Source organism: Motacilla alba, chromosome 1A (genome assembly GCF_015832195.1).
Source record: "Motacilla alba alba isolate MOTALB_02 chromosome 1A, Motacilla_alba_V1.0_pri, whole genome shotgun sequence".
In the NCBI taxonomy this organism is placed as follows: Eukaryota; Metazoa; Chordata; class Aves; order Passeriformes; family Motacillidae; genus Motacilla; species Motacilla alba.
The window spans coordinates 4,234,748-4,254,160 of record NC_052031.1 but is presented as its reverse complement, the minus strand read 5'-3'; the positions used below and the strand labels follow the sequence as shown (position 1 = coordinate 4,254,160).

Here is a 19,413-nt window from a genome sequence, read left to right as displayed (position 1 = left end):
CGAGGGAAAATGGGAAACAGTGATGGAAAGTTCACTGCTTCAGTCCCCAGGTGCTGAAGGAGTCTGATGTGCCAGAGGAGCAGCAGCATTTCTGGAGAGGGCTGCTCAGGTTGGGCACCCATGCATGGCACTGACAGCTATTCTCATTTACCCAGCAGATTTTCCTGGGTTTGAATATATTTGTTTAACATTTTGCTTGGTCCTCAAAGGCTTTTGCAGATATCATGATCGTTCAGATTCACTTCATTACAACTAAAAATTAATATTTGCACTGTGGTGACTTGAACTGTAAAACTGAGACGGCTGATTGTGCTCTATAGGCACAGAGGAAGGTACAAATCCCTGTTTCTACAACTTCCAGTGCAATTTCCTGTCTCTCAGAGGTTTTCAGAGTCCTTTTATCTATGCCACAAAAGCATAATAAAGGAAAACCCTAGAAATTAGATTTGTATGGGAAGGATGGTTCTGAAACCACCTAGAAAGTGAGAATAGCTCAGGTTGTTTTTCAGCTGAGCCTGTTTAGTCTGAAAACAGAGGTCACCTTGTGACTTTTGGACTTGGGAAGCCTCTAATGCAGATCTGAATGTGGAGAGCAGCTTATTTAGATGTCAAACTGTGAGGTGCAAGTCTTTCAAAAAGGACAGGGGATTTTTTTTTTTCTCTCTGAAAGGCACTGGGAGACTGACTGACAGACAGCCAGATCTGTGAATCAGGCATCGTTATGACATCTCCAGTTGGGCATCTGGAAGTGGAAGCCCCTGAAATCTGTTAATCTGTTGTCAACTTTGAAAATCCTATTCTCCCCCCATCTCCCTCCCCCCCCCACTCCTGCCAGCTTTGAAAGTTCAAAGTGTGTGCTTTTTATCACATTTGTCATTCCTTGGTAGTGAAGCTCTGGCATTCAGAAATTTGGCTGACAGCTTTGTGGGAATGAGCCAAAATCGAGTTCAACTTGCACCTTTCTGTGCTGCACCCAGTGCTGTTCTCAGGGGGAGGCAGAAGTCTGAGCTAGAGGGACTCCAGCCTCGTTCACTACCACAATTACCATCCTCTCCCTGGTGCCAAAATTCAGCTTGTTTTCTTTATCCTGAGGTAGGTGGACAGGAACTGATGAGGTGTACACAGCAGGAGTGCTGAGAGAGAAAGTGTCATATCTAAACCATTTCTTCTCAGGCTGTTCTTTCAGCTTAAATAATGCAAAGGTCATAAATCTTCTGGAAATTGTGCAAAATTGGTGCTGCTAAAGACTTAGAATGGTTCCAGGCAAGTTCAAACACTATGTTATGGAGGCTCAAGTCCAGCAGTGCAAGGTTTGATAATTTTAAGTACATTTAAATGCACATTTAAAGTAATTTAGATATCTAAATGGGATGTATAGCTCAAGCTGGGAGAGCTGGCTTTTGGGGAAGGAGCACAGCTCAGAAATGAGGTTGAGGTAAGATGCCCTGGGCATGGCTTGTGTCTTTATCCATGCCCAGTCCTGTGGATTACCATGGGGTAATGGTTTTTAAACAACATATCTAGTTGTTTACTCGGAGGAAATGTTTAAATTTTCAAATGCTTGTGATTTCTCCCTTCTATAGGTATTTCTAAGTTAGCAACATAACTGCATTCCTGATGATTCTCTCACATAGAAGTAAGATTAGTTTGGAGAGAAAACAATGTTTCAGATGTAATTTAATTCTCATTTACAGGCAGGTAGAATAAAGTCGAATTTCTGGGTTTTTGATTGCAGCTGCACAGTGCATTTGAAGAGGCATCTCTGTCTGTCAAGCTGAGATTTGCTGAATTATTGCCTTCATGTGTCCACTGATTTAAACTAGAACTGACCTGGAATGTGAATCCTAGAGGCAAAATTTATATATTTCAGTTCAAATCTTAAAAAACTGTATACATGTCCTAAATTAACGCTGGTTCACAGTGTTTACCTCAGAAATTCTTCTTTTTTTTTTTTTCCTAAATGAAACAGAAGTTCCTGCTAAAGGAAAGACTTCAAGTCTTTCTTCTTGCTGGTTTATTGACTCAGCAGCTGATATATGATGTTCTCAGGGTTGATTTTTCTACTCTGTTGGAAAAGCACCTGGAGTTTCTGGTCTCCTGTCAAGGAATTGAAAGTTTGCACAGCTTCTTTTTTTCCCAGAGGTCATTAGTGAACATACAGAGAGACTTTATAAATCACATCTGAGCCCAGGTGATAAGCAGGAAACGAGTGGTTACACAAGCAATGGCCAATTCTGAATGGAGAGATGGGGATGATAAGCCACGATGTTGTAAATCACTGTCAGTGACTACAGTGGAGCAACACCTTCCCTTTTTTTGGGATTTAACTGTGTGCACAGGTTGCCCAAAGAACTGGACAACAAACCAGCTTTTCTCCTTGTCTGAGTTGCAGTTGCATCCAAAACTTTAGAGCTGCTAAATCCCGAGGAGACGTTCCTGATTGAATCACAGGATGGTTTGGGTTGGAAGGAGCATGAAAGATCATCTCATTCCACCCCCTGTCATGGGTAGGGACACCTTCCACTACCCCTGGATGCTCCAAGCCCTGTCAACCTGATCTTGGATGCTTCCAAGGATGGGGCAGCCACAGCTTCTCTGGGTGCTGTGCCACTGCCTCATCCCTCTAATAATAAAGAATTTCTTCTGAATAAATACACCAGGTCCACTGTGTGACACACACATGGCAAGTCACTGCAGTCTGCTGTGCTAAGCATTTCTTTTCTTCCCTCCCCTTCCCCAGCAATCAAGGAGAAATACATGGACTGGACAGAGTTTCTCATCCAGGATCTGACCGGCGCCAGGACGGCCCCTGCGAATTTGCTGGAAGGTGTATGTATTAGATTGCAGTTCCTCCTCTTCCTCCTCCTCCTCCTCCTCGCTGTGTGCTTGCAGTGTCTGTGTGCCAGCCCTGGGACCTGACCCAGCCCTGCCCCAAAATCCATGGCAGCAGTGCCTGGACTCTGCTGGCTCTGCTTCTCACCCAGTCACGGGGAGTTGGTTTTGCCTTTTAGTTCTTTAGAAAGTTGGTGCTCAAAAAAGGCAGGGAGTGTGGAGGGGATCCACAGAAGGGAGAGCTCAGCCCTTCAGTGCCCCGTTAGATCCATCAAACTGGTGACCTGAGCTGCCAGTCCCATCTCTGCCCCATCCCTGGAAGTGTTCACATCCAGGCTGGATGGGGCTTGGAGCAGTCTGGTCTAGTGGAAGGTGTCCCTGCCATGGCATGGGGGTGGAACTGGGTGATCTTTAATATCCCTTCCAACCCAAACCATTCTGTGGCACAGGTTGGAGAGGGGGTTTAGTAGGTTGATGGGGAGCACTATCAGGTTTATCTTTATATGGGAAGTGCTCCCTCAAGGACATTCCCTCCACCTAAATCCAGCAGTCACATTTAGCAGGGAAGTTGTTGGGTGAGGTGGCCTCAGAAGAGCAGAAGAGTTCATTTTTTTAGATGCTCCCGTTTGTGGCCAAGAGCCAAATTTGTGCAGCAAATCCACGGGGTGGCCTGCACCTGGGACTGCCTCAGTGTCCCTTGAGATGCTGGACAAAAATCCCACAGCTTCACCTTGAAACCACGGGCAGCTTTTGCATCAGGGCCTGCCCTGCTCTCCTGGGGGTGCTGTGGGGACATTTGGAGAGGAGACAGATGATCCTGCAGGAGCCCCTCATTCTTTGTCTCTCTGTGTTTAGGCTGAGAGCAGGGGCATACAGGAATTTGTGAAAGTGCCCATGTTGGCTTGTGGGAAGCCAGTGAGCAGCCAGGCACCATTTTTGATCATTTTGTCCCTGGTCACTTCCACCATCCACAGCTGCATCCTTTTTCCACGTGCCCATGCAGTATGAAAGTTCCTGGCAGGGAGAATTAATATTGTACCATTAGGGTTTGTCCCCCCAGTCTGAGGGATGAACAGCCTTGCAGACCCCACATAATCCACATCCTCAGGCCTGCTGCATCCCCATTCCTGGACTCCTCCCAGGTGGCATATGCAGAAATCTGGTGGTGTCCAACCCCCATCTCTGGTGTGTACCAAACCCCCTTTCTGCAGGCAGGGAAGAGAGGCAGCCCCAGGCAGAAAAGCAGAGAGAGGAAGCATCGTGTTGGCTTGAAGCAGTTTCTGACCCTTTCCTGGTGTTTTATGTGCTCGGTGCTGTCTGTGTCATGCAATGTATGTTGGCCCCTGTTGACAGATTTGCTGTTCATGAGTGCTGCAGATTGTTGTTAGACTGTTCAATCAATATGTAGTGCTACTTTTTAAATCTCTTTTTTTTTTTTAATGTGCCAGCTACGCATGTGAAGGGTTCTTGCATGATGGTAAATGTTAATATTTCATGCAAGCTGATTATTAATCCTAGCCATTCAGTTCTCATGGGGTAAGTGACAGCCCATTGGCTTAAAATTTAGCACGCAAATCAGGGAAGCAATATTCACTTTGATACAGCCAGGGATTTATTATAATAAGTTAAATCATTACACCATCGTTTCATATTAAAGAATATTTGTTGCAAGCAGTTGTATGAGAGGGGAAAAAATCCACATTAAAGTGGATTTCTGTTGTATTATTAAATTCTGACACTGCATTTTGCCATGAAATAATATTTGAAGAGATTATATAGATGCTTGCAGTTTGCACTGTAGAAAAGTAGCTTATTATGGCAAATATATTGTTCTGAGAAATATCTGTTAATCATAAATTTGTTTAAAATTGTACATGTGATAAGCTTTTTGTTAATTTTAATTGCATTTTTACCATATTCTCATGCTCTTGCCTGCTTTTTTGGATTAAGAGAGATGTATGAAAATCGACTGCATCTCAAAATTTCAATATTTTCAATATTCAGTAGGAAAAATAACTATTTGAAAAATAAGGCTTTCTCCTTGTTATGTTTTGTAGCCACTATTAGAAAGAACCATCCTGGACTGACTTCTTGATTTACAGAATTAATATTTTAAAAAGTAGTGTAAGATGTTTATATAGTTTAATTAAGTATAAGTGGGACAAACACACAGGAAAAAGAAATTCTTTTTTTTAATGTATTTTGGCTTTGCTTAGCGTCTCCTTTGGGGACCAATGCTTCCAAGTCTTGGGGTCATTTTAATGCTGCCCTTAAAACCCCAGAACTGAGACATAAGAATTCAAACTTGTATTTAATGACAAATAAGAAATCTAACCATTATGTTAAAGCTTGAGAACACAGAGATGCTCCCAGTCACAAAACAGAAAAACACTGAGCCCCAAAGGGGTTGTTCTGCAGAGCATCTCATGGTTTTTTAATGCCTGTGCTTGCAGGTGGAAAGTTACACACCTGTGTAAATGGCTGCAAAACTGGGATCCCAGAAAATAACCATGTGGAAGCAAATAACCTCAGTCACTGGGATTTCTTGGGCATGGTGGCTTGACCCAGCAAATCCTGTGTGCCTTGGGCTCTGCTCCAAACCTGCTGTGAGCTTTGAGCTTTGGAATAACCCCCACAGACTCCTGCATCCATGGCTGGGGGGGATAATTTGCTCTCCATGCCAGTAGGAATAAGATAAAGCTGATCTTTGGTGAAAGAGATCAGTACACAGAGTGAAATTTCTGGGTCATGCACAGAGTAGTCACCTTTTAGGTAAATATTAGGGTCCAGTCCTGTGGTTGGTTCTTATCAGCTGCAATCAATGAGAATTTGTTTAAAATCCTTCAATACAACTGGGCTTTGAGTAGTTCAGGAGCATCCTAAATGGATATGCCTTACGAGCTGTTCCACCTTTATTATTCTTTTTTTGTTGTTGTTGATGATGTCGGTTGAGAAATTAGCACAACTGTTGTTTTCTGTTTTACTTCTGAATTTGCACTTGGAAGACATTGGGTAAAATAGAAGAAGAACAGACTGTTTGCTGATCGCTTGGATGATGGTGTGAAAAACAAAAATAATCTTCTGCTGTCATCTGTTTCCTTGAGAAGTCTTCAAATAAAGTTTAAAATAAGGAGTTTTGCTTCTATTCAAACAGCCTCTGCGAGGAAAAAACCCTGTAGACCTCATTACAGTTGATTCCTTAATAGAGCTGCAGGATTCCCAGAATCCCTTTCAGTACTGGATAGTTAGTGTGGTTGAAAATGTTGGAGGAAGATTACGCCTTCGCTATGTGGGATTGGAGGAGACTGAATCCTATGACCAGTGGTTGTTTTACTTGGATTGCAGACTTCGACCAGTCGGTTGGTGTCAAGAGAATAAATACAGAATGGACCCACCTGCAGGTAAAGAACCTCCTTGAAATATTGTCTCCCTTTGTGGTGTTCACTGATGTTTTGAGATGCTTTGTCCTTTCCCAGCATTCACATTGCTTTGTCAGTAGTTTCTGGCTGTGGCACAGATGGGAGGTGAGATCCATCTAATTTGGGTTCAGAGTGGGTCATCTGGACTGTATTGTTTATTAAATAAATTCAGCTGAAGTCTTTGCAAGTCTGTCAGACCATATGAAACACCAGGAGATTACAGCTTGGAGATGAAGCTCTTTAGGGTTGAGTTTAGTGTTCAAAGCAGCTCGAATGCAAAGGGGTTGGGACTGCAGTTAAGCCAGTCTGGGATCACAGATTGATCCACTTTCTCCTGTGTAGGTTAACAATGTGTTCAGGTCTGTGCCTCATTTTCTTTGTGCTGTGGGTGTAAGTTTTTCCATCAGTATTAAGTTCCCCTCCTCTGGGAAGGTGTTTCTGATGTGGCTTCTGTCCCTCACACCTAATGAGGAGAGTTGACCCCGACAAGTTCAATTCTCATGTCCACAAGTTTGTCTGGGACTTGGGTCTTGAGTGCTTTTTGGAACTGTGTGTTTTTCTTCAGTGGTAGGTAGCAATCAATGTTCCCCATCACTTCTAAATTAGATGGGAATGCTGGAGGGCATGAATATCTCCCACTGTTATTTTGCAGAGTCTTTATGTTACAGAGAAGTAACTTTTTCATTGACCATCTCTTGAGCCCTTTTGGCCTGTATAGGTTTGGGGAATACAGAAATGGCCCAGAGGAGCTTCCTCTTTGTTCATTCTATTTGCTTTCTACCCTTTCCTCCTTTCGTCCAGTTGTGCATCCTTCTCTGTGGATTCCCCACCCCTCATGCCTAAGGTCCTTTCCAACCCAAACCATTCAGTGATTCTATGAAACAACATCCCAGCTGTCTCCTTCAAATGGACTCTGTCTCACAAGCCCATTTAACTGAAGCAAAGGGGTTATAGCTTATTTTTCCCTTCAGATGTATATCTGAGTCTGGAATAAGCCTCCTTGCTAGTGCAAATTGGCACGGGCTGCTTGACACAGGGCCACTGATGGCCTGAGCTCAGCTGTTCATGCAGGACGAGATCATCCCGTTTTGTGCTACTTCCTATTTAAAGACAAATTGCCAGTCATTTTAATTGCTCACTGCTTGTGAATCCTAATACAAATTGACACAGTACACTCTGTTCAATTACCTGCAGCCCTGACGCTTAAATAAAATGCTTTATGCTCTTTTAACCGTGCAATTTAGTGTCCATACACTTGCCAGCATAAGCGAGATGCCACTAATTAAATGTGCATGTGATATTCCTTGCTGGCCCTTGAAACCACTGGAGGTGCCTCTGTATCTTGAATTTTGTTGCCTCTGCCCAGAGAAATTGCTGCTTGTTTTCACTGATTTTGGCCAAAGTAGCCCAAAACTTGGCCAGAGTTGCCCAAAATGGCAGTTTCATCTTTCCAGTGTTTCACTGGCATCACAATACAAAATGAGTGTCTGTTTCCAGCAGGGAAGCATCAGGCAGAGTTTTTCCTGAACTCAGACCTGAAACAACAGGCTGGTTGCAGCATGGGGGCAAAATCATGTTGTGTTAAGTATTTCCCTGTAAATTAAACCAAAAAAGAAAGAAACGAGGTGAGTCGTCCCCCTCCCTGCACTTCATGCTGATTTCCTGCAAGAATTCCTGCAAGCAGGGGAGAAGTGGGGCAACAAAAGTATAAAATAATGAACAATTAGATAAAGAGTGCACTTCTTAACACTTGTGCCCGCTGCACACATTGTAAACAGAGACTTGAAATCTATATTCCCATTAATAACCAGACAGCTGAGGAATTAAAAATACTGCCCTGAAAGGTTAACATTCCCCTTCAAGTGTGTTTAAATTCATATGCATATCCTTGATGTCTGTTCTGAAGTAGTGAGATTTGATATAGTGGAAGTATAAATACATCCACTTCAGTGAGTGATTCTGCAAATCCTGTTTTGATAAGGTCTTAAATCTGTTGAGTTCAGAGCATAAAATTCTCTTGTACCATCAGTGCTAGGTGGAAACAGTGCTTGTCAGTTCCTTTTTTTTTTTTACACATATTTTTTATTCCCTCCTTCAGAATTGTAAGATACAGCAGTAAATCTTCTGCTAGCTAGTAAATATATATGGTTATTAGATGTACAGGATTTCAATGCAAATTGGGTCAAATTGAGCCTTGATGTGAATGTGGGGAGCCAGACTGGCCAAAGAAAAGCTCCACGCTCTTCACTCTGTATCAAGGTTCGAGTTTATTACTGAGCAAATGTTCATTTCCATTTTAATAATCGTTGCAATCTATCTACCTATCTTCCCTCTTTGAGGCCTTGATATGAATGTTCTGCAATAACTTGTTACGTGCAAGATAACAATGTGTTTTCTAGGGCAGGAGTAAATCCGATAGAACGTTCCTCATCACAGCATTGTTTCCTACATTGTTCCTTTTGATAATTCATAGGCATCTCACTGCACTGAACCATAAAGGGCTTGTTAATATCATGATTTAATAATATTAAACCTGTGTGAAGAAACTCACTGGAAGCAATGTGAAGCTGCACAGAGATGTTGCCTAAAAGTATAATGGTGAAAATTCATAAGTGTATGAGTCCTTGCTCTGATGTGATGCTCTGGTTTGAGTGTGATACCAAGAAATGTGTTTGGGTAGAGGTTTAGCTGAAATGTTTCTTCCCACACCTACCCCAACCTTGCAATTAAAAAAAAAAAAAAAACAAGACCCAAACACTTTTTGATGAACAGGTGTCTTAATAATGATAATTCTTGTTTTGTTCAAATATGACTAATATTGCTTGAAGACCTGAGGCTCCTCAAACTGGGAAAGATCAGGTATTTTGAGAAATGAAAATCAAAGGAGAGTTTTTTCACCGTTTTCAAGTAATGAGATAATATGATTCTCATTCCTTCAGCAGTATTTGAAGGATGTGAATTTTTCTGGGTTTTACTCCAGGTTATAAAACACAATCTTCCTCTGTGCCCCTGCCAGCTGCTTTTGTGTTGAATTTATCCATGCTGCACAGCTTGGAATATAGACACTGTTCATTTCACTTGCTCTGTCCATTCATATGACTTAAGAACTTTAGTCTTCCAAAAATGTTTGATCTCCAAACAGTCACCTCTTGGTTTTGTTGTTCTTTTTTCCTTTTTGTTATTGTCCTCCCTTTAGATATCTATTCTCTGAAGACTATAACTGAGTGGAAATGCGCTCTGGAAAAATCCCTTAATGATGCAGCAAATTTTCCTCTTCCAATGGAAGTGTTCAAGGTAAAAGATTCTTTTCCTTTGCTTGTGGAACCTGTGATGAATAAATACCATGCCCTGTTTAAACTTTTTCTGGAAAGACCTTTGCTGTAATATGTAACCATGGAAGGTCACAAGTTGGATGTTTGTTTAAAACACTTTTTATGTGTGGACTTATTTCTTGGTCAGTGTTTTCTGGGGGCTGGGGGTGACCAGCAGGGATTTCTCCAGTTATTTTTCCTGTGTCATACTCTGTTAAATCTGTGCAAAGACATCATACATAACCGAAATAGTAAGGCTGTGAATGTAAAAGTTGACACAAACTGGACAGATTTCTGTGAGCCTTGCACCAAAGTTTTCACCTGATCACAAGCCACAAGGTAGAGAAACCTCCTTCAGGGTTCTGTAGTGGAAGTGAGGGATGATTTTGTTCCTACATCTTTTTTTTTAATTTTTTTTTATTCTCACTCTGGTGCTTAAGCGCCAAGGCACTGCCTTTAATTTCCCATGTAAATCTTCACTGCTGTTAACCATGGTGGCTCCAGATAATCCTGATTTACAGCTGTGCCTGCCTGGTTTCAGCAGTTCCATCCTGGCTGGGGTGGGATGGGCAGAGGGGATGCTCAGGGAGGTGTGTGGGAGCACAGCAGTGCCCCATGGCTCTGCTGTCCCCTCTTGCTTGGGGACCTGGTGGACCAGGCTGCCTTCCCCACCACCAGCCTGGGGACCCTCTGGGTTCCTTCCCAGCCCTTCAGCAGCACTGCTCTGGGATTCTCCAAAACATCATTGGAATTGGTGCAGTTCATGTGGGGATGTGGCACTTGGTGCTGGCCTTGACAGTGCAGGGTTAATGGCTGGACTTTGATCTTAGAGGGCTTTGCTAACTGAAAGGATTTTATGGGTGTGTAACTGGAATAAGTCTCTTACCACGTCCCATTCTGGCTGCCACAAAACCCCCGTGCCACCTTCACCCTCCCTGCAGGGGCCTTCCAGCAGCTTCCCATGAGGAATCCAGGCTCCTCACCCAGCTGGGATGCACTCAAATTAGCAACATTAATTTGGGGACACTTTGCTAATAGCCCAGGCTCACTGGCAGTGTGGGAGCTCTGCTGTGCTGGGAGAAGAGGGAAGGTTGGAGTTGGCCTTGGGCATGGATGTGGGCTTGAGGAGCCCTGTGTTGGGATGGAAGTGGTGTGCAGAGAGTTCTGGGTCTCTGCCATTCATCTCATCCAAGGCTTCCAGCTGCCAACTCTATTAAAAGTTTGCATTGGCAGCTTCAAGATCAAAAGTGCTTTGTGTGGGGCAGGGATTAAATCACAGAAGGGAATTTCTGATGTGTAAATTTTATTCCTGTCTGTGTGAAAGAGTGAAGAATGTTTCTGATGAGGCACATGAAACATCCTTTTTAAAAAAGAGTTTATGACTAACAGCTGTGTTGCTGCCTCTTCCCAGTGTGCCAGACTTATACCCACTTATTTTAATTATTGCATGCAGGTCATAAATTTGAATTCAGCAAATCCCAGTTGCTGTGCTATGTGCTTGGAGCTTGCAAAGATGTTCCTCTTAGAAGACAGTGCAATACCTTGGAATGCTTGAATGGCCCAAGAGTAGAGTTACTTTGGGGCCAATTGTGGCAAAAATATCAAAGTTTAGGTCCATGATTAGGTCAGTAGGACTTCTCTGTTTATCATAATGTGGAAGGTGAGCACAAGATGCACAGAATTCAGATTTTGGTGCTGTCTGAGCCCTGGTTCTGGTGCTGGGAGGTGCAGGAGACCGAATAAATTTTCTGTGTGTGGGCATCACTTTATTCTGCCCACTTAGGGTGAATCAACCCCATTTTGTACATCTTAATTAAGGAGAAAAAGACAAGATGTCATCTGTGCCTGTGAGCAAGTCTTCCTCTAGTAATGACTTAAACATGAGTTAAGGCTTTAGGAGACTATCTGAGAGTAAACTCAACTGATCTTGCAAAGAAAGCCAAGGATTATGTGTGGCACCTTCAAGTAGAATCCCAGATCCCAGCAAAGAGTGTCATATCCAAAGGTGTCTTTTATAACTTCCTTTTAATTTTAATTTTTAAATTTTATTTACAAACCCAGCACAGAAATAGTGTCTCTACACCATGCTTGCTGTTGTGGCTGTTGTTTGTTAGATGAGATAAAAAACCACAAGGTTTGACAGCTGGCAACTCTGAGAGATCTTCTGGAAAGCTGAAAACGTCTCCTTTGGCAGGCATGGTGACTGCACACTGAGCAGTTACATTCTGGTTTTTCCACATTTCCTTGCAGAATTCCCTGGCTGAGCAGGGTGTAGGTGTGTGCTTGCTCTTCATGAGCACATCCCCTGGGCTGGATTATGACTTAAATCCATGTTGTCCTTAAAGCTCTGCATGACTGAGGGAAGTGTCACTGTGGTGCCATCAAGCTGTCCCCAGGAGGTGGCACTGGCAGAGCAGAGCCAGGGTGAGAAGCAGCAGCTCTCAGGGGTCTGCCAGCCCATTGCTGCTGTGACACTCCTCAGTTTTGGTGTCACAGGGTTGGGTTCTGCCTGAGAACTCAAAAACTATGGGTTTGAGCCTGAATTATCAGTGCTCAGAAGTGTGGTAGGGCTGAGCTTGGCACGTGGTGGTCTTCAGCAGCAACTCCAAAAACCCTTTGCAGAAGCACAGCCCTCATCCCCTCTTGGCATCCAGGGAGAGGACACCAGACCACAGGAGCTGGTTGCAAAAATTAGGAGAGAAAGCTGCAAACAGGATTTTCTTTTTTATTTTTTTTTCCTGGTGCTGTTTTACACTTGGCCATATGTTGGAAGTGTTTGTAAAATGCTTTAGGATCCTTTGAGAAAGGAACATGATGTTTAACTGTCACAAAATGCTGCTATTATGCAGCTACTGAACATAGTGTTTTGCAAACTGCACATCCTGGAATAAATTTTCCTCCTCACAAAAGCTTTTTGCAATGCACCTGCTATTTTGTCGTTCCCTGCCTTTCAGAAAACATGTTGATCCTTGAAGAAAAATAAATACAGACAGGGTTTTCAAGGATGTTTGAATGGCTTGGGAGGACAAATCCTTCCAAAAGGCCACAGCCCAAGGACATGTGTCCTTTGCTGTGTCTGCTCTGCTTTCAGGGTGCTGTTGGGGTGCTCCCACACTTGGTTTGGTACTGGTCATAAATGATGGCTTGGGCCTCAGGTGACACCTGATAAAATGGTCATGGCTTTGTTGTGAATAAAGATGGTCAAAATGTTGCCAGGGGCTGATTTCAAGTTAAGTGGAACAATTTCAGTAGTTTGCTTCAGTGCTGGCATTGCTGGTGCTCTCTATGAGGGAGCCATGCTCCAAACACAGCCCTAATACTACAAACCAGTGCATAATTTAGAGTTACAGCCCAGCAGCTCGTGTGAGGTGAATGGGTTTAGTTTCCTGGAGAGAGGCAGACAGGAGATCCTGGATATCCTCTCTGACCTCCCATTCTGCTTTCTCCAGTCTCCTGTGCCAGATCTGTGGGTGCCATGCAGGTGTCATGGATCCTCACCTCAGACACCTCTGTTAAGGCAACTGAATCCTACTCAAGATTTGGGGTGCTCATCATCTTTCCATGGATTTTCCATATTGGCATCCTGTTCCCAATTCCTATGAAGTGAATCCTGATGATTGGCTTGGATGGAGCTGTTACCAGCCACATCCCTAAACCAAATCCTGATAAACTGCTTGAAGAGCACCTAGGAGAGAGAGGTGTTAGATATCTAAGATAGGTGGAAGTTCCTGACTTATAGCTTTTGGTCTCATTCCTCTACCCTCCTCCTTTCCTGAAGTTGTTGTTTGTTCTTTCCAGCTGTAAATCTTTCTACAAAACCCCCTCTTTATTATGCCCAGCCCAGTGTTACCCTATTTCTGACTGGAGCTTCTGGATGTCTCCTGTTACCAGTTAATAATATTAATTAATACTAAAACTAATGACTTGGAAGGAATCAGTTGGGACACATCTCTCCTAAAGAGACAGATGGAGGGACCATCCACCACCCATGCAAGAGCTGCCCCTGAAATTCAGGACAGAGTGGTGCTTCTAGTTCTACACTCACAAGCCTGAAGACAAATATTGAACAGGACTCGTTCCTAAAAAAAAAAAAAAAAAAAAAAGTTTTTTCCATTGGATGAACTATGCATTTTAGTAGGGAAAGTAAAAGCAACACTTTCTCCAATACATTGTTGTTTTTTTTTTTTTCAAAGGGAAGACAGCATCTCTCAGAATTTAGTCAACATTGTGGGTGTTTCAGAGTGTTTTCTGTACTGCAAGAGTTTAAATTAGAGAAACCCATAGAATCCTTTCAACTCACAGACAATCCTGACCTGGCTGCATGAGTAGCCTTGAAACCCAACAGGGTTTTTTTGTCTTCACCCCTCAGTGGATGGGCACGTGCTGCTGCAGGAGCTTGCAAGGAGCATGCCTTTGGTCTCCCTTGGAAGCCAAGCCCCAATCCTGAGCTCCTTCATGCCCTGCTGGCTTGGCTGGCCCTGGCTCGGCATGCCGTGCTTTAATAACCCACAAGTTGTCTGCAGGCTGCCAGATTATTTATACTCCATCTGTTCTTCCTCATCTGTGGGCTCTCCAGCCCTTTTCCGTGGCTGCTGGTTGGGAGATGTGCATGGAGTCTTGGTTTGGAAAGACAGGTGTCTGCTAAAGAAGGCAGGAGCCTCCCCTGAAATGGAAACTGTAAACCCCCTCCCTCCAAATTCTTATAAGTTTGAAATTAAGGGGGGCTCTCAGGAAAAAATATGGGAGCAGGAAATAACAGTTCTTTAATAGGGGAGAAAACAAAAAGATAAACAATGCAGTGAACTAAAACAATGCTGACAGAGTCAGAACACAACCTGACACCCTGGTGGTCAGGGTGTTGGTGGCAGTCCAATTGGAAATGTGGCTGCAGTCCTCCTGGAGTGTCAGGTGTGGCTCTGTTGGAGCAGGGATCCTGTAGAAGTCCAGTTGGAAATGTGGCTGCAGTCCTCCTGGAGTGTCAGGTGTGGTTCTGCTGGAGCAGGAGGAATCTTGTAGAAGTCCAGTTGGAAATGTGGCTGCAGTCCTCCTGGAGTGTCAGGTGTGGCTCTGTTGGAGCAGGGATCCTGTAGAAGTCCAGTTGGAAATGTGGCTGCAGTCCTCCTGGAGTGTCAGGTGTGGTTCTGCTGGAGCAGGAGGAATCTTGTAGAAGTCCAGTTGGAAATGTGGCTGCAGTCCTCCTGGAGTGTCAGGTGTGGCTCTGTTGGAGCAGGGATCCTCTAGAAAGGTGTAGTCTTCCTCTGAAGATCCAGAGGAAGAGCAGCTGTTCCTCTGGAAAATCCAGTGGAGAAGCCATGCTGGTGTTCCAGAATCTCCAGATTATATTCACGTACGAATGCTTGGCTCCTCCCTCTGGGCAGAGCATCTTACAATGGGATGTTATAATTCTTACCAGTCATGCAGTGACATTCAATAGCCTGTTATCAGCAGATGTCTCCCTGGAGGAAGGAGTGGTTGTGGAAGAGATAAGGAAAAGTGCCCACTTAACAGAAGACAACTGCCATACAGATGGTAATAGAATACAATTTGCTTGGCAATCCAGGAAACATGGCTTCCCAATCCCTCTGTTGTTCTGCTGCTTTTTGATCTACTCCTGCCTCAGCATTCATCTTTCTAAGAACCAGGGGACACCACAGGGGGAGTCAGGATGTCTCTGATACCCAAGGGTGAGATGCAGCCTGGTGGTACTTCTGTGAGCAGTGAACAGCTCTAACCCTCTCCAGCTCCCTCCTGACTGTCCAAGGCTGTGCAAGAATTTGGGTTGGGAGAGCAATCCAAGGAGGTGGGTGAAGCCAAGCCCTGCCCGAGGTGCCCCCAGGGTCTGTTTGGCAGCACCATAATGAAAGTTAGGGTTGGGAGAGAAATGCTAGAGGCAGTTCAAGCCAAGCAGATGTGATGAGTGAGAACCAGGTCCCTCAGCCCTCCTCATCCCTCTGGCATGTGTAGCTTTCTTCATTACACGCTGGGGTCTCTCAGGATGGCGAGAGGTCAGCAAAAGAGCCTGGTTTAGTTGAATCACTGCATCCAGCCTTGGTGTGAGGGAGTTTGTGACATCCTGAGCTCCTGCCTTCCACATCCCTGGGAGTGGAACACATCTCAGTGTTTTCCACTGAGAGGGGCTGATGTGCACCTACAGCAGCATCTGCTGCCATGTGCGGGGTGGTGATACCTAAAAGTCACCCATTTTAGGGCATTTTGCAAGGGCATGTAGTGATAGGACTTAAAACTGAAAAGGTTTAGGTCAGATATTAGGAAGAAATTCTTTCCTATGGAGTTGGTGAAGCCTTGGCACAGATTGCCCAGAAGTTGTGGCTGCTCCATCTCTGGAAGTGTCCAAGGCCAGGTTGGACAGGGCTTGGAGCAAACCTGGGATAGTGGAAGGTGTCCTCTTGCACATGGCAGAGGCTTTCAAATAAGATGATCATTAATGTCTCTTCCAACCCAAACCATTCCACGAGTCTACTGTTGTATGATCTAAAGGTGAATTAATGTCCTCAAAGAAAGCAAAAGCAGCTGTGGCCGTAGCTGCTTTTCAGGCTGGTTGCAGCTCATAATGTGCATTGAATGGGCTCCTGGTCCTCTCTGCTCTCACAAATTCCTGTTGATTTCTCAGTAACTGTGATGTTACCATGGGCAGCCTCAGTCCCTCCTCACAGTCGAGGGGCTGTGTGTTGAGGAGGTGTGAGCAGAGACACTGCTGGTTTCACTCTGAGCACTCAAGTAGCTGTTCCCACCTGTGGCACTCTGTTCCCACCTGTGCCACCCTTTCTGTGTGACTTTACCCTCCATGAAATGGGACCTGGGCGTGTAGCACAACCGGCACTTGCGAAGCACTGTGGCTCTGAGCAGCTAAAAAACCCAACCAAACACGCTAAAGAAACCCCAAGTGGATGAATATCCATCTCTTTTACCTGTGCCCATGCTTGCAGTGGCCAGGCAGAGCCAAGCAGGCGCTGTGTGGGAGGGGATCTTTGCCCTAATGCCATCTGTGGTGGCCCGAGCCATACGGAGAAGGTGTGCTTGGATTTCGACCGGCTACTCTGCAATGTTGCTGTTTCTATGGTAACTATTTTTTATTCAACAAGAGGAGCTTAAAATCCGTAGGGCTAAATCCAGTCCTCAGCAGAAGCATCAGTTTTTCGAGGGGCTCTTCAGTAGGTGCAGTTTGTAGCTGGCTCTCGTTGCTTCAGGGTTGTGGTGTCTCTAAAACATCCCTCCCAGCGCCCTTTGCTCATCATCCCACCTCGCATCTCTACATTTTGGTCTTCCTCTGATGGCTCTTGTCAGAGCAAGGGGACAGTTCGCACGTGTCGTGTCTTACAGGGATTTCTGTCTCCCTGCAGAGAGTGCACCTTCAGGGGAAATTGCTCTGTGTTTAATAGAGGAAGTTGGTGAATCACAAACAAGACTGATTCGTCTGCAAATAATGCAGAGGGTTTCATTGGGTAGTGTTTCTTTCTTTATTTTCTTTTTTTTTTTCTCAATTAAAAAACAAATGCCAGATTCCTGTGGAGGCAGTTTAACCACTGCTATTACTGTGTTTGTGACTGATTCCCACACGTGAGCTTTGTGATTAAAATTAGGCTATTAGAAACAGCCAGTTTCTTGGAGAAATTAGCGAGAAAAGATGGAGGGGAAGTGGTTTCTTCAAAATTAAAAACCAAATCAACTAATACGTTCCCAGTTACACCAGATGGGGCCTGCTCCTCTGTGTCCTTTATTAGGGTAAACCAGGAGAGATGGGACTGAAGGCAAGAGTAGTTCACACTGTTACAGTTAAAGGAGGCTCAGGTCAATAATTTATTAAGTGGTCAGTGTTTCTAATCAGCCTCTCAATCTTGCAGCTTTTTAGCACTCAGACTTGGTTCTGAATTTTACATGAAGTTGCAGTTTTGTAATTTGTATGCATCTGACTGTCCTGGACCAAAAGAGGCCTGACTTTTAAGAATATTTGAAAATAAGCTTGAAATTCAAAAATCAGACCCAAATGAAAGCCTTTTGCTCTTTTCTATACACTGTGTAAGCTGCTGTATTTATATTACTCCAGTGGTCTTGAGCAGAATGGGCTAAAAATGGACATTTCACAATCTGAAAGTGATTCCCTTCCTTGGGTTTGGGGACACAGATAGAGCAACCAGCTCTATCAAAGTGCAGCTTCCCTGAGTGTCACAGACAAAAGGAGCTTAGCCAGGTCCCCCTGCTTTATCAGCTTTACCCAGTGCACTGTAAAATTACCTGAGCTCCACTCTTGTGACATGGACAAAATTGAGTTTATTTACAGCCATATGGCATTTTTAGAAGAAGTTACATTTGTTGACCTGGTATTTAGCCACAAGGTTGGACAAATGGCAGTGATGATTTTGAAATTTCTGAGTCCATCACCTAAAACTAAAACTTACTGACTTAATTATCAGGACTTAAGCATGTCACCCACACAGGTACTTCCCTAAGGCTTACTCACTTTCTTAAGAGTTGCAATGCTTTTCTAAATCTGTTTGTGGATCTTTTGGAATGACATTTAGGCTGTCATACCACCTGGCATTTCTGAAGTCCACACTGCTGATGGCTTCTTAGCTATGAGGGAAAAAATTATGTGGCTATCTCAGACCCTAAAGAAAGAAGGGAATTTGGGAAGGGAATTAATTCCCTAATCTGGGAATTTGGAGCCTGTTTCTGCTCCCAGCACTGTGGCTAACTTGTTAGTTGACCTCTAGATGTTGCAGTTCCCAGCCCTGTGTGTGTGATGCTGGATGCAGCGAGCTGTTGCAAAGCCCATCAGTAATTTTTTGCAGAATAATTACAGAAACACAAGCCATGTAAAGATGGAAATCATGGTGCAGATGTGTATCAAAGCAGGGCTGTCTTTCAAGTGGCCCAGAGGGTCACAGCCTGTGCATTTGCAAATGCACCCCCTGCTCTAAAGCTGTGAGCGTGGGGCTGAGTTTAATTGCTTTTTTGGGATTATAGTGGGAGCCGTGACAGCTCTGGCTGTTGCCAGTGGGTTTGGACTGTGAGTGACAGACGTTCATTGAGGGCTTTTGCAGTGCTCCACTCATTACCCCTGAGCTGTAATCCATCATGTTAGAGACTGTGACCCTTGGAGTGAGCAGCTGTGGTGCCCGTGCCATTTTAATTTGTTGAATGTTTTGTGGCATGATTTTTCACTTTGCTCTGAGGGATTCTCCTGCATCCTTGTTGATTGTCAGTCCAGGTCACTTGGCTGCTCCTCAGCAGCCAGAGGGTGTTTCCATTGCCCTCTCAGGGCTTGTGAACCCCAGGACAGGCAATCCACTGGTGTAAATTATGGAATCACAGAATCATTGCCTCATTTAGTTTGGAAAACACCTCCAAGATCAAGTCCAGCCATTAACCCAGCACTGCCAAGCCCACCACTAAACCATATCCCTAAATGCCACATCTACACAATTCCTAAATCCCTCCAGGGATGGTGACTCCAACACTTCCCTGGGCAGCCTGTGCCAGTGCTTGGCAGCACATTCAGTGCAGAAATTTTTCCTAATATCCAGAGCAAACTTCGGTGTGGTCAGCGAGCCTGCTCCTGGGGAGCACTGCCAGCCAGCAGGAGTAAAGGCCCACCATGCATGAGGCTTTAAAATGCTCCAGCTGGTCAAAACTATTCTGCCTGTTGATCTCCATTTCAAAGGAAATTGAGTCACTTTGAGAAGTTGCTAGAAAATAATGGCTGGTGACATCCTCGCTGGTGGCATTGAATGCTGTGAGATAGCAACAAAGGGTCGAATTCTGCCACCCATTATCATGTCAGGCATTTCTTTTGTTCAGCTGCAGAGCCTGGCGGGGACCAGGAGAAAGTC

At 44.4% G+C, this 19,413-nt stretch overlaps 1 protein-coding gene across 4 annotated transcripts in view; it reads left to right on the top strand.

Moving 5' to 3' along the window:
* SFMBT2 (Scm like with four mbt domains 2) overlaps positions 1-19,413 on the top strand; it is a 107,567-nt gene that overhangs the window by 43,013 nt on the left and 45,141 nt on the right. For 3 of the 4 annotated variants that reach the window (XM_038153967.1, XM_038153966.1, XM_038153968.1), the window contains exons 5-7: positions 2,741-2,829; positions 5,987-6,233; positions 9,448-9,545. In XM_038153967.1, the coding sequence (XP_038009895.1) occupies positions 2,741-2,829; positions 5,987-6,233; positions 9,448-9,545 (434 nt within the window). Of the gene's footprint in view, positions 1-2,740; positions 2,830-5,986; positions 6,234-9,447; positions 9,546-19,413 lie in introns of those variants that run through there. The other variant, XM_038153969.1, reaches the window with a different exon arrangement.